Source organism: Stegostoma tigrinum, chromosome 24, assembly GCF_030684315.1.
Source record: "Stegostoma tigrinum isolate sSteTig4 chromosome 24, sSteTig4.hap1, whole genome shotgun sequence".
Lineage (NCBI taxonomy): Eukaryota > Metazoa > Chordata > Chondrichthyes > Orectolobiformes > Stegostomatidae > Stegostoma > Stegostoma tigrinum.
The window spans coordinates 2,175,504-2,188,966 of record NC_081377.1 but is presented as its reverse complement, the minus strand read 5'-3'; the positions used below and the strand labels follow the sequence as shown (position 1 = coordinate 2,188,966).

Sequence of the window (13,463 nt, the reverse complement as noted above, 5' to 3'; positions counted from 1 at the left end):
TTCAGGTGGAATAGTTGACGAAGCTCTTTGTAGCAGTCAGCTCAGTAAGTGGTGAAACTCTGTTGGAGAGCTGGAGAAAACTTTGGTACTGTTCTTGATGCCACCCACATACAAGTCATGCTTGCAGCATTGGTATAAAGTGAAATTTTCTAAAAGGTGTTCTGACGCGGAGTCACTGGGCTCAAAATGTTAACTCAGCTTGATTCCCACAGATACTGCCAGGCCTGCTAAGTTTCACCAGCAATGTCTATTTTTGTTTTCTTTTCTGAAATATCATTTGGTTATGAATTAATGTTTAAGTCATGTTCATTTTAGTTTGATTGTTATAGCTGGAGTTACATGTAGGCCTGGCCAGGTAACGATGGTAGATTTCCTTCTCTGAAGAACACTAGTGAGCCAGTGGATGGTGAATGAAATCCCCACCCTTGCAGTGGACCAAGTAGAAAAGTTCCAAACTCCTGTTACCCTGGGATGAAAATCTAGGCAAAGAGTTTGTCTTGGGGGAACGATTGATTAGGTTAGGCTTACCCTCATTAGAATTGAGAAGACTGTGACTGATCTTATTTAAACATATAAGATCCTGAAGGGACTCATCAGGTTAGGTGCTGAGAGGAATCTGGAAACAGGGGCGCACTGTTATGAAATAATGGGCCCCCGTGTAAGATCGAGGCGAGGAGGAATTTCTTAAGGTTGTGAATCTTTGGAATTCTCTACCCTGGACAGCAATTTAAAATGAAATATTGAATATATTCAAGGTCACCTTAGACAAGTTTGTGGTCAACACGTTGTAAGGGGTAATGGGAGATATACGAAAATGGAATTGAGACCGAGATCAGATCAGATCTAATAATTATTTCTTATTGTCTTATGTTCTTCTGACTCTCAGACTGTTTCAAATGCTTTCCAACAACTGAAGCAGTTTTGAAAAGTAATAATGATATCCTGTTATAATATTGGAAATGCAGCAAGTAATGTTTGCACAGTGAGCTCCCATAAACAGCAACATGCCATGACCAGATGATCTCTTTTTAGTTATTTCAGTTGAGTAAAAATTATTGGACAGGACACTGCAGAACATCCTCTAATCTTCTTGAAGTTGGGTCACAGCAACTTTTGATATTCTACTCAAAGATCAGCTGGGGCATCAGTTTAATGTCACATCTACAAGACTGCACCTGGGCTAGTGCCACCCTCCCTTGATGCTGGGAAATTTTGGCTTGAATTACATTCTCATCTCTCTGGAAGTGGAGTTTGAATCTATAAGTCAGGAGCAATAATGCTCCTGTTGAACTACAGCTGACACCTTCAGCTAAGAAAAGGAGATGGAAATGGAGAGGGTGGGAAATTGAGCCTTCCTTTGAAGAGACCATGTTCAATTTGTTACATTCATAAACTACACTCAATCTTTTAATCTGCAGCTGCAGAAAGAGGACTTTGCTGTCAACAGTTTTTAAAAAAACATCCCAACAATGGCATTATATATTTTCCCTCCTAATTCACTTTTCCTGCACAAGATTAGCAACCCTCATACGTAGAAACCCATTGTTATCTGTAAATATTCATCACAAAAGTAACTTCTAGCAGGTATCAGAACAGAACCTGAAACTGTCCTCATCTGATGCTTGCATATGTCAGCAGATAATGCCGCTAGATTAAAAGTTGGGAATGGTTTTCTCTTTTCTACTATGGGATGCCAGATCCAGCTGGCTTACTCCTATTGCCATCCCAGCTGAGCCTAGGAAACATATCCCAGGCTGGGAATGGACAGTGCAGCATGCAGCCTGCACCAGGCAGTGTCAGAGGAACTAGTGTGCGCTGTTAATCTAACCTGCTCCCAGTACAAACCACTGTCATTTCGCTTATCAGTGTGGTAGGTGGTTTATATAGGTATTTTGCACTTTGACTTTACAGTAACTCACAGTGTGTTAATCTTTAACTAGACAGAACATCATTCCCCAATCACCTGAGTAAACCAACCAAGTTTAGTAGTCAGCTTACCGGTCTGGTTTAGTTGTGTTGTACTTTTGCTCCATTGCGACAGTCCAACGATAGCCACCATTTTGGCACCGAGACTAGACCGTCTCTTCTTAATGGCATTGTCCGCCACAGCTTCCTGCTGGCTAGTGTTGCTCTTCTCCATATCATACATCTCTCCGCTTATACTGGAACTCCGGAGCACACTCCTCGCTGTCTTACTGGTAGCTCCGTTATACATTTTTGCTGCTTTCTAATTTTGCTCTGCCGTGCGGATTCTTTCTCAGGCTTTTCAGTACAAACTGTTGAAATAAGAAACACCAGATTGTTTCAATTTAGTGTTTCCAATAAAACGTGAACATATTGAAAATTCCGACTGCAGAGGACCATCAGAGGACGCGGTTATTATGACCCATTTATTCTAGAAGTTGTAACAAGCGCATGGACAGAAATGGGACTGAGGAGGTAACATTTTTGAGGCACAATGGACCAAGTGGTCTCTTTCTGCACTTGAAATTTTTCTCAAAATTATGTCTGTGGGACTGGGTGTCAAATTGAATTAGATTTTGTTTTTAATTCAACCTGTTCAGCAATATTATAATACACCTCTGGAGCAGGTGGGACTCAAATCCATGTCTCCTGGCTCAGAGGTAGGGCATGATCTTTCAATAAATATTGTTGGTTAGAAAAATTTCACAAAGACTGTACTGGGAATGACCTCGTTTCAGTTCCTACGAGATCTGCACACAAAGCTTAATACCATTCTGATTCAGCAAAAAGTCAACATCTCACTCAAAGAGACCGCAGCTTGGCCCTGGATTGGAGTGGGGGAGGGGAAATCCTGTAACAAACATTAAATGATTTAGACTTATCATTTTCAGAGTTTTGATATTAAACTGTTGGCATATGTTACTTTTATGGAGAGTTAAACAGGGTCAGACAGTGCTTCTGGAATAGTATCTTAAACCAGTATTTCTTAGAGGCAACAAGGTGTAGAGCTGGATGAACACAGCAGGCCAAGCACCATCAGAGGAGCAGGAAGGCTGACATTTTGGGCCTAGACCCTTCTTCAGAAAATTCTCCTTCTTCTGACCTGCTGTGTTCATCCAGCTCTACACCTTGCTATCTCAGATTCTCCAGCATCTGCAGTTCCTACTATCTCTATATATTAGAGGCAGATAACTACACACTCCTTGGAGTGTTAATAGATGATTGTTTCTGCTGTGGCATTTACAGCAGAACATAACATTTCCCGCACTTCATCCCTCACACCCCGCCCCGCAATAACCATCAAAAGAGAATCCCCCTAGTCCTCACATGCCACCCCACCAACCTCTGACATTTCCGCCATCTACAATCCAACCCCACCACTAAAGACATTTTTCCAACCCCACCCTTGTCTGCCTTCCGGAGAGACCACTCTCTCCATGACTCCCTTGTCCACTCCACACTCCCCTCCAACTCCACCACATCCGGCACCTTCCCCTGCAACCGCAGGAAGTGTTACACTTGCCCCCACACCTCCTCCCTCACTCCCATCCCAGGCTCCAAGATGACTTTCCACATCAAGCAGATGTTCACCTGCACATCTACCAATGTGGTATACTGCATCTGCTGTACCCGGTGTGGCCACCTCTACATTGGGGAAACCAAGCAGAGGCTTAAGGACTGCTTTGCAGAACACCTACACTTGGTTCGCAATAAACAACTGCACCTTCCCAGTCGCAAACCATTTAAACTCCCCCTTCCATTCCTTAGACGACATGTCTATCCTGGGCCTCCTGCACTGCCACAATGATGCCACCCATAGGTTGCAGGAACAGCAACTCATATTCCACTTGGGAACCCTGCAGTCCAATGGTATTAATGTGGACTTCACCATCTTCAAAATCTCCCCTCCCCCCACTTCATCCCAAAACCAGCCCAACTCCTCCCCGCCTGCCTAACCTGTTCTTCCTCTCACCTATCCCCTCTTCCCACCTCAAGCCGCACCTCCATTTCCTACCTACCAACCTCATCCCACCCCCTTGACCTGTCCATCATCCCTGGACTGACCTATCCCGTCCCTACCTCCCCACCCATAATCTCCTCTCCACCTATCTTCTCCTCTATCCATCTTCAGTCTGTCTCACCCTCTCTCCTTATTTATTTCAGAACCCTCTCCCCCTCCCCCATTTCTGATGAAGGTTCTAGGCCCGAAACATCAGCTTTTGTTCTCCGAAGATGCTGCTTGGCCTGCTGTGTTCATCCAGCTCCTCACTTTGTTATCTTGGATTCTCCAACATCTACAGTTCCCATTATCTCTAATAAACATTGAAAGGCTTGCTTTTGGTTTAAAGTTACCGGGATGCATAGAATCCCTACCATGCAAAAAGAGGCCATTGAGCCCAACCTTCTGGACAACATCCCAAACCTGGAATTGTGCATTCACCATCGCTCAGCCACCTAGCCTGCAGGCCCCTAGACACTACAGACAATTTAGCATGGCCAATCCATCTAGCCAGCACATCTTTGAACTGTCAGAGGAAAATAGAACACCCAGTGGAAATGTGTGCAGACATGGGGAGAGCATGCAAACTCCAGAAATACAGTTGCCCAAGTCTGGAATTGAACTCAGGTGCCTCGGACGGTGAGGTAGGAGTACTAACCACTGAACCACTGTGCCAGCCATTGGCTTTTTAGTTTAAAACACCCAGAGATTGAAAATGTTTAGGGCAGTTTTGAAGGAGACATAACTGGGGTCAGAAGCAAATATGGTCTTTCTTAGAAAGGAGTTTTGAAGGGTTCTAAGAAAGCTCAGTTAACTTGGTATAAAGGTTTGCATGTAGAACCTTTGGTAAATTATTAAAGATTGAGAAAATGAAAGTTTTCAGATTTTGTGAAGATACACACAAGAAAACTTTACAGTTCACAGCATGGAGCCGAGGGGGAGAAGCAATGAAATCAAATATAAATATTTGATATAGAATTTGAAATGCTGTAAAGTAGTGCTGTTGGGAAATGAATGAGATTTTATTTTGCTGTGTATTTTATGAGCTTTCAGCTGTGTTCTATATTTAGACAGATTGATTTGCTTTATTTCATTTTTTTGTGTAATAAATGTCGGTTTTATTATTGAAGGAAATAACCACAAAAATTAAAAACATGTTTTTTAAAAAATGATCTATCACATTAGATATCATTCTGGGCTCTAATTTTTCCAATAGTAATGTCAGCAGTGAACCTACCAAGAGGGGGCTCTTGCCAGGATTTGAGTTCATTGAATTAAAGAGGGATCAGTACCCCTGTTCAATAAAAGGCTACGTGGAAGTGTTGAATGTTACATAAGAGTATTGAGATGAAATTTACTACACAGGTTGATTTTAAAATAGCTCTGGACATTGCTAAGCACTTTCTAGGAACCAAAGATATAACTGTGGATTATTTGAAAATTTTGACCACAGCTAGACCACACAGCAGATAACTTGGATGTCGAGTTAAAATCAGGATCTCATACAGAGGAAATGCTGAAAGTGACAATGCAATGTTTGGAACTAGAATAAGGCTCAGCAGAGATTGAGATGACTCACATAGAATTAACTAGAATATATTTTGAAGTGAAGAAAAGAAAAACTTGAGTTAGAGAAGACAGATGAAAAACTTTAATTGGAAGACAAAGAGATGAAAATAGGAGGAAACAAGGAAGAGAAACAAATACAAAGAGCAATGCAAAGGAAAGAAAATGAAAGGCAAAAAAAGAAAAGGGAAAGAAAATGAAGAAAGTTTGAACTACAAAGAGAGAGGAAGAAATGAAACATAAAAGCTTAGAATAAAGAAAGAAGAGATGCTAATTCAGAGGATGATTCTGATTTCAATGAGGAATTTAGTTTAATTAAAAATCTACAACTGAGAATGGAGTCAAAAGATATTTCACAAAACACTGAAAGAACTGTGGATGCTACAAATCAGAAACAAAATACTAAATGGCTGGAAAAACTCAACATGTCTGGCAGCATCTGTGGAGAAAAAGTAGAGTTAACGTTTTGGGTCCAGTTCTGAAGAGGGTTCATTGGACTGAAACTTTAGCTCTGCTTTCTCTCACCAGACCTGCTAAGATTTTTCTGCAATTTCTGAATTTGTTTCAAAAGATATGTCACTCAAACTGACAAATGGTGCAGCCAGATGTGACAAAGTGTTTTGATGGGTACAGCTATGGATGTGTAATCACTCTTGTCAGAAGAACACTCTGAACATCACGAAACTCTTAAAAAAAGCAAAATGCACTGTTTATAAATATGGTTAAAATTTATCATCAAAACTTAGAACTAGAAGAAAGGAAGCTCAACAGATATTTGCAGAATTTCCAAGAGGAAGAATAATGGCGTGGGATCAGTGGTTTTGATCACAGAAGCTATAGGAACATTCTGAGAGCATAAGGAAAATGATGATTATGGAAGAATATGAAATAGCATTCCTGCAAACTTAAAATCTTAACTCTGAGTTTAAAGTTTCAAAGATTTGAGAAACAACAGGTCTGTCCAATACCGATAATATATTACACAGACTGCTAGAGATAAGAAGACGGTCATGTAGGAATTCATACGGAAATTGAAGGAATAAAACATTAATGGAAGAGGTTTAGTTTTAAGGAACAGAAGGAAGTCAAAATAATAATGGAAAACATTAGAAATATAAATTGACATTAGTAAAATATCAAGTTTCCTTGATAGTAAAACTGGACATACCAAACCCAATTGCTGGCAACTAAATGGAAGACTGACTGTAGTCATGAGAACATATAAAGAAACGGGGGAAATCAAAAAACGAAATTAAAACCACAGCAATAGTACAAAGACATCAGTAATCTTTACAAGAGATAATGGGAACTACAGATGCTGGAGAATTCCAAGATAATAAAATGTGAGGCTGGATGAACACAGCAGGCCAAGCAGCATCTCAGGAGCACAAAAGCTGACGTTTCGGGCCTAGACCCTTCATCAGAGAGGGGGATGGGGAGAGGGAACTGGAATAAATAGGGAGAGAGGGGGAGGCGGACCGAAGATGGAGAGTAAAGAAGATAGGTGGAGAGAGTGTAGGTGGGGAGGTAGGGAGGGGATAGGTCAGTCCAGGGAAGACGGACAGGTCAAGGAGGTGGGATGAGGTTAGTAGGTAGATGGGGGTGCGGCTTGGGGTGGGAGGAAGGGATGGGTGAGAGGAAGAACCGGTTAGGGAGGCAGAGACAGGTTGGACTGGTTTTGAGATGCAGTGGGTGGGGGGGAAGAGCTGGGCTGGTTGTGTGGTGCAGTGGGGGGAGGGGACGAACTGGGCTGGTTTAGGGATGCAGTAGGGGAAGGGGAGATTTTGAAACTGGTGAAGTCCACATTGATACCATATGGCTGCAGGGTTCCCAGGCGGAATATGAGTTGCTGTTCCTGCAACCTTCGGGTGGCATCATTGTGGCAGTGCAGGAGGCCCATGATGGACATGTCATCTAGAGAATGGAAGGGGGAGTGGAAATGGTTTGCGACTGGGAGGTGCAGTTGTTTGCACCAGCCCAGTTCGTCCCCTCCCCCCACTGCACCACGCAACCAGCCCAGCTCTTTCCCCCCACCCACTGCATCCCAAAACCAGTCCAACCTGTCTCTGCCTCCCTAACCGGTTCTTCCTCTCACCCATCCCTTCCTCCCACCCCAAGCCGCACCCCCAGCTACCTACTAACCTCATCCCACCTCCTTGACCTGTCCGTCTTCCCTGGACTGACCTATCCCCTCCCTACCTCCCCACCTATACTCTCTCCACCTATCTTCTTTACTCTCCATCTTCGGTCCGCCTCCCCCTCTCTCCCTATTTATTCCAGTTCCCTCTCCCCATCCCCCTCTCTGATGAAGGGTCTAGGCCCGAAACGTCAGCTTTTGTGCTCCTGAGATGCTGCTTGGCCTGCTGTGTTCATCCAGCCTCACATTTTATTATCTTAGTAATCTTTACAATATTATTGACTCCAGATAAGCAAGAAAATTCTTCTTTGAATACTGACCAAGAGTATCAGACCATTGAGGTTCTGACCATTTTATTCACAAAGAAAGGTACATGCTATAACGCATGTTCCACCAGCGCAAATCTGCTAGTACGTGATTACTGAATATGGGAATGCTATTTCTAAAACACAAACTTGTGTTGGCTATAAGGCGATTCCATGTGTCAACATCACAGGCTTTATCAAAGGTAAATTTTTTTTGATCCTTGCAGATGATGCAAAATGTTCAGAGTAAGTCATAATGAACTCATTTGAGAAAAGTAATTGGATTTTATGTCATAAACCTCAAATTTAATATCACAAAGAGCAACTGTCTTATTAGGAAAATATGTGAAGTCTGAGTTTGAAGAGCTTATGCTGAACACATTAAATGCAAAAAATGAAGCGTAATTTAAAATAATGAGAATGGTTAAAACATGCACCTTTGTACATTGTATTTTTGCCTAGATTATGCTACACATTTATTATGTAAGAACTTTTGAATTTGCTCATTTAAATCATTTATACCAAAAGTTCCCTATGTTAATGTTACTCAGGTTTATAACGTATTTTAATATCACAATTAACTTCAATGTCAATGGACTACATAGAACAGAGAGGTCAGATTCTTCTGCTTCACTTATCTGAAAATCTATCCAGATGTCAGTGCCAATGGAATATCAGGTCAGCAATGGGCTAGGCTGTGATGCAGGCTATGTTGCAGGTGAACAGGCTTTATGTGATTATGAGTGTCAAGGCTCACACAAGTCACAGGCATGGTGCCAATACTTACAGGAGAGTGGTGAGGATGAATTGTGTGTGATTTTTGAGTGACTATTTTTGGTGGTCTACCCCTAAGCCTGCTTCTCCCATAGGCCTCATTATTTTTATAGTGCAATCATCCGTAACGTGATGTTGTGCTGGAACGCAACTACAGCATCACAGCAGAACCCCCTGTATTTCCTTGTACATCAAGTAAAAGACGTAAACCAATAATAATGTTGAGTAAGCACTGTATGCAAGTGAGTCCCGAATCAGGCTGATGACAGCATTTGCCATCCAGAAAACATAAGAACGTAGGAAATTGGTGCAGGCCATTCAGCCCCTTAATCTGCTCTCATCCAACAACACCAGGGTTGACCTGACCCAAGCCTCAACTCCTCTTTTGTGCAAGATTAGCAAAACTGTCAACTCCAAAACTCTATCTACCTCCTCTTCCAATCTTTCAGTGATCCAGCCTCCATAATTCTGCAGAGTAGAGAATTCCAGAAATTCACTACCCTCTGGAAGATGAAATTGCTTTGCATCTCATCTCAACACCTGCCGTAAGACCATAAGATATAGGAGTAGAATTGGGCCATTCAGCCCATCGAGTCTGATCCATAAAACCTCATTCTTCTGCCTTCTCCCTCCCACCCTTGGTCCCCTTACCAATCAAAGGACCTATCTATCTCTGTCTTAATTACACTCTAATGCCAGTATGTCCCTTTTCAAATACAGGGACCAATCTGTACACAATATTTCGGGAGCTGCCTCACCAACCCTGTACAAATGTAACAAGACATCCTTATTTTAACATTTTTACACTCCAATTCCCAGCAACGAAGATATAAATTCCACTTACCTTCTTATTTGCTTCCTGCACCTACATGCTAACAATTTGTGTTTCACTTCTACACTTTTTTGGAGCCTCTTTCTATTTAAATAGACATCTATCTTTTGAGTATTCCTACCAAAGTGCATGATCTTACACATTACCACATTAAACTCCATCTGCCATGTTTTCGCCCACTCGCTGAGCTATATCCTCTTGTGGATTCCTTATGTCTTCATCACAATACGCCCTTCCACCTATTTTTGTATTGTTAGCAAACTATTGTTAGCAACTCTCTGTCTCTTCCTCCACGTCATCAATAGAGATCGTAAATGATTGAGGCCCAAGGACTGATTTAATTAAGTCTTTCAAACCCACCTTCTTCAGGTGGAGTGTAAAAATGTTAAAATAAGGATGTCTTGTTACATTTGTACAGGGTTGGTGAGGCAGCTCCCGAAATATTGTGTACAGATTGGTCCCTGTATTTGAAAAGGGACATACTGGCATTAATCCTGAATGTCTGAGTTCTGTGTGTTAGCAATCCCTCAACCATGCTAATACATTACTCCTAAAACTGCGAGCTCCTATCTAATGCAATAACCTTTTATGTTGCTTATCAACTGCCTTCAGGAAATCCAAATACTCCATATCAACCAGTACCCTTCTATCAACTCTGTTTGCTATATCCTCAAAGAACTCTAGCAATTTTGTCAAAAATGTTTTCCCTTTCATAAAACCATGTTAACTTTGTTTTATAGCATTAAGCTTTTCAAAATGTTCTGGTATTTCTTCTTTAATAATGGAATCCTGCATATTCCCCAATGATAAATGTTACATTAACTGACCTGCTTTTTGTCTCCTTCCATTCTTGAAATAGGGGAATCACATTAGCAGTTTTGCAAATTGCTGGAACTGCCCCAGAATCCACTGAGTTCTGAATTCTGCTGTCTCTGTCTCTCTTGAGGAAAAGCCATCCTTTTTCACCCTTTGAAAGTGTGGCTTGGCATTGTTTACATCCATCTGTATGGTAAAATGTACCTCTGTTTACCAGCTCTGAAACTGGGCACTTCCATGGCATGGCAGCCCCTCAGTGTAGACATCTTAAGTGTGTGGAGTAAGACTTTAACTTATAATTTTCTGACTCAGAGATGGGAGAGCTTCCATAGCTGACACCATGTCAGGCTACTGTATTCCAGGTGATGACCCAACTCTGTAGCCTTGTATTTTAAAGGCCATTAGATCCTCGTGACTTGTCTGCCTATTGCCCAATTTTCTTGTCAAATATTTTGTCTCCCACAAAAGAGGCTATTACAAGATCCTTCTTCCAACATGCTTATCTTCGGGATGTTTATAATGTCCTTTACTGTGAAGACTGATGTTAAATATTGGTTTAAAATATCTGCCATTTCACTGTTTCCCTGTTATCAATTTCCCAGTTGCACCCTCCACGAGTCCCACACTTGCGTTTAGCAACTCTCTTTCTTTTTCTTCTGGAGAAACTCTTGCTGTTTGGTTTTATATTTCTTGCCAATTTACTTTCTTAACCAACTTTCTCCTGCTTTATTAATCTTTTAGTCTTCTGCTACTGTTTGCTAAAAACTTCTTAATCAACTGGAATACCAATAGTCTCTTTATACTTTGCATGCCATAGTTTTTGATTTAATGAGGGAGGAATATTAATTGGATGTACTCATGCAGATTACAAAACCCATTATAAAAAGTTGGATTAAAGAATGACTTAATAAATGGACAAGGTGTAATTGGCAGAGTGAAACAAATCCTGATTGAAGGAATTAATTTTATCCTGGGAAATGACCCAACTGGTTTAAAAATATTAGTCTCACTGAGCATAGCTGAACAAATAGCAAGGGCATAAGGAACTGACATTCTACAGATGGAACATCGTAGGTTATTTCCTGATTGTGTTATGACTAGTTCTCAGTTGATTAGAATTAGAATAGGAGAAGAGGATTCCATGAAAAAGGGAAGTGACTTGGAAATTCAACAATTGAATATAAATTTCTAAAACTTAAACAAAAATAATGAAGTGAGGAGAATGTGGCTGACATGTTTAGACTATCTTCTTTGGTATAAATGTAAAAAAAAGACCTTGAATTGACAAATAATACAAACGAACTATGCAAAAATTGAATTGGAACCAATGACTTAGGGTTATTGCTTTAAAGACAAAGCACTGAGAAGGAAATGGAGACCATCACAAATACCAGCTGATGGGAAAGAGACAGTCGGCAGTTAGTTGGTAGTTCTAATGATCAGAATATTGTTTTATGAATGGTTCACAGAAATTCCAATGTCCGGAGAATCTATGCTAAAATACTGAAACTTTTTTTTTGACCAGACCTGCATAAAGATCACACATTTGGCAGATTTTCCATACCTTTCAGGTACTGGGGAAACCCTTACCATCAAAACACTTATAGATGTTAGAACATCACATCTTGAAGCAGTGTCTTTAGGCCTATTTCTGCACAACAGCAGTCCAAAGAGTTAGTTCAACTATTTTACAAGGATGGACTACCCAAAGAAATATTGCCAGATCAAGGTTTCAATTTTAAGTCACAAATATTCAAAGAAGTGATTACTAGTTTGGGAATAAAATAATTTACATATGTTGCTAGTCTCCCACAATCTCAAGGAAAGAATGCATTAAACTGTGAAGACTATGGCGAGAGCTTAGTGTCAGGAATGTCCTAATGATGGGAATAAGGAATAGCCTCTAATGAGTCCACAAGATTCAGTCTTTTTGAGTTGAAATATGGGCATGAGGAGACAGAACTACTTAAACTGATTAAGGAAAACATTGATAAACCAAAGCTCAAAAATTACACATCCAGCCTATGTTTCAAGTTTCAGAGAGAATCTAAACAAACCATGTGAGTTAGCCAAAAAGCATTTGAAGGACGCTCAACAAGCAATGAAAGCTAGAGCAGATAAAAATTTCATAATTCTAAATTTTGTTACAGAAGACAAAGTATTAATGTTGCTACCTGTCTCTGGAGAAGCTTTAAACCAAATCAAAAAGAAATTCAATCATGTGATTAATAAATGCTCCAAGCAAGAGGGAAAATCAGCCAGTGTGTCATGTCAATGTGTTAAATATGTATTATGAGAGGGTACACAGGAAAAAATGTCTATTCATGGTATTGAAAGGAATAGGGAGTGAAATAAAAAGATCAGAACATTTCGAGAATAATCATACATTTTAAAAATCAAAAGTTGATCTGCCATTATATTGGTTAAATACATTCTTCTTAAAAGTTGAGGTACTATAACACTGACCTTGCAGAAAACTATCAAAGTGATATACAAAGGCTATTACAAAAGTTGATTTTGTGAATAAATCTGGGAAAAAACATCATTGGATGTTAATGATGTTAATGGAGGCAATGTGTCAGCTATAAAACAACATTGCTCTGGACTCAATTCAGATAAATTAGCCCACCTGGGGGACTTTAATGAATCGAGTCATAGCAGCTGGAGCTCACCTGTCATGATAGGTCACAAAAATTCTGAATATAGTATGTCAATACAATAATAAAAGTGGACTCATATCCTGTTCCAAAATCCAAAGACTGCATTGAAAGAATCTGGCATGACATTTATCATCAAAATTAACTTGCTAAAAAGGATAATGGCAAGTTTCATCGACTAATAGGTCTGGAGAAATAGCAGATGGACTTTATTAAAATCATGCTATGTCATTTGAGTTTTGTACTTTTGGAAAAAGACTTCACAGCACAGAAGATGAAGCTGTGGAAAAAAACTGGGCAGAGAACTGGGGAGTTAAGTCAAAAATAAAGTTTTAAGCAACAGTATTTTTCTGGATAATAAAATGTGAGGCTGGATGAACACAGCAGGCCAAGCAGCATCTCAGGAGCACAA

At 40.4% G+C, this 13,463-nt stretch overlaps 1 protein-coding gene across 10 annotated transcripts in view; it reads right to left on the bottom strand.

Annotated features, from left to right (window-relative positions):
- rims3 (regulating synaptic membrane exocytosis 3) overlaps nt 1-13,463 on the bottom strand; it is a 194,408-nt gene that overhangs the window by 123,589 nt on the left and 57,356 nt on the right. For all 10 annotated transcript variants that reach the window (XM_048557713.2, XM_048557711.2, XM_048557707.2 and 7 more), the window contains one exon: nt 1,999-2,276. In XM_048557713.2, the coding sequence (XP_048413670.1) occupies nt 1,999-2,215 (217 nt within the window). In that variant the 5' untranslated portion in view covers nt 2,216-2,276. The remainder of the gene's footprint in view (nt 1-1,998; nt 2,277-13,463) is intronic.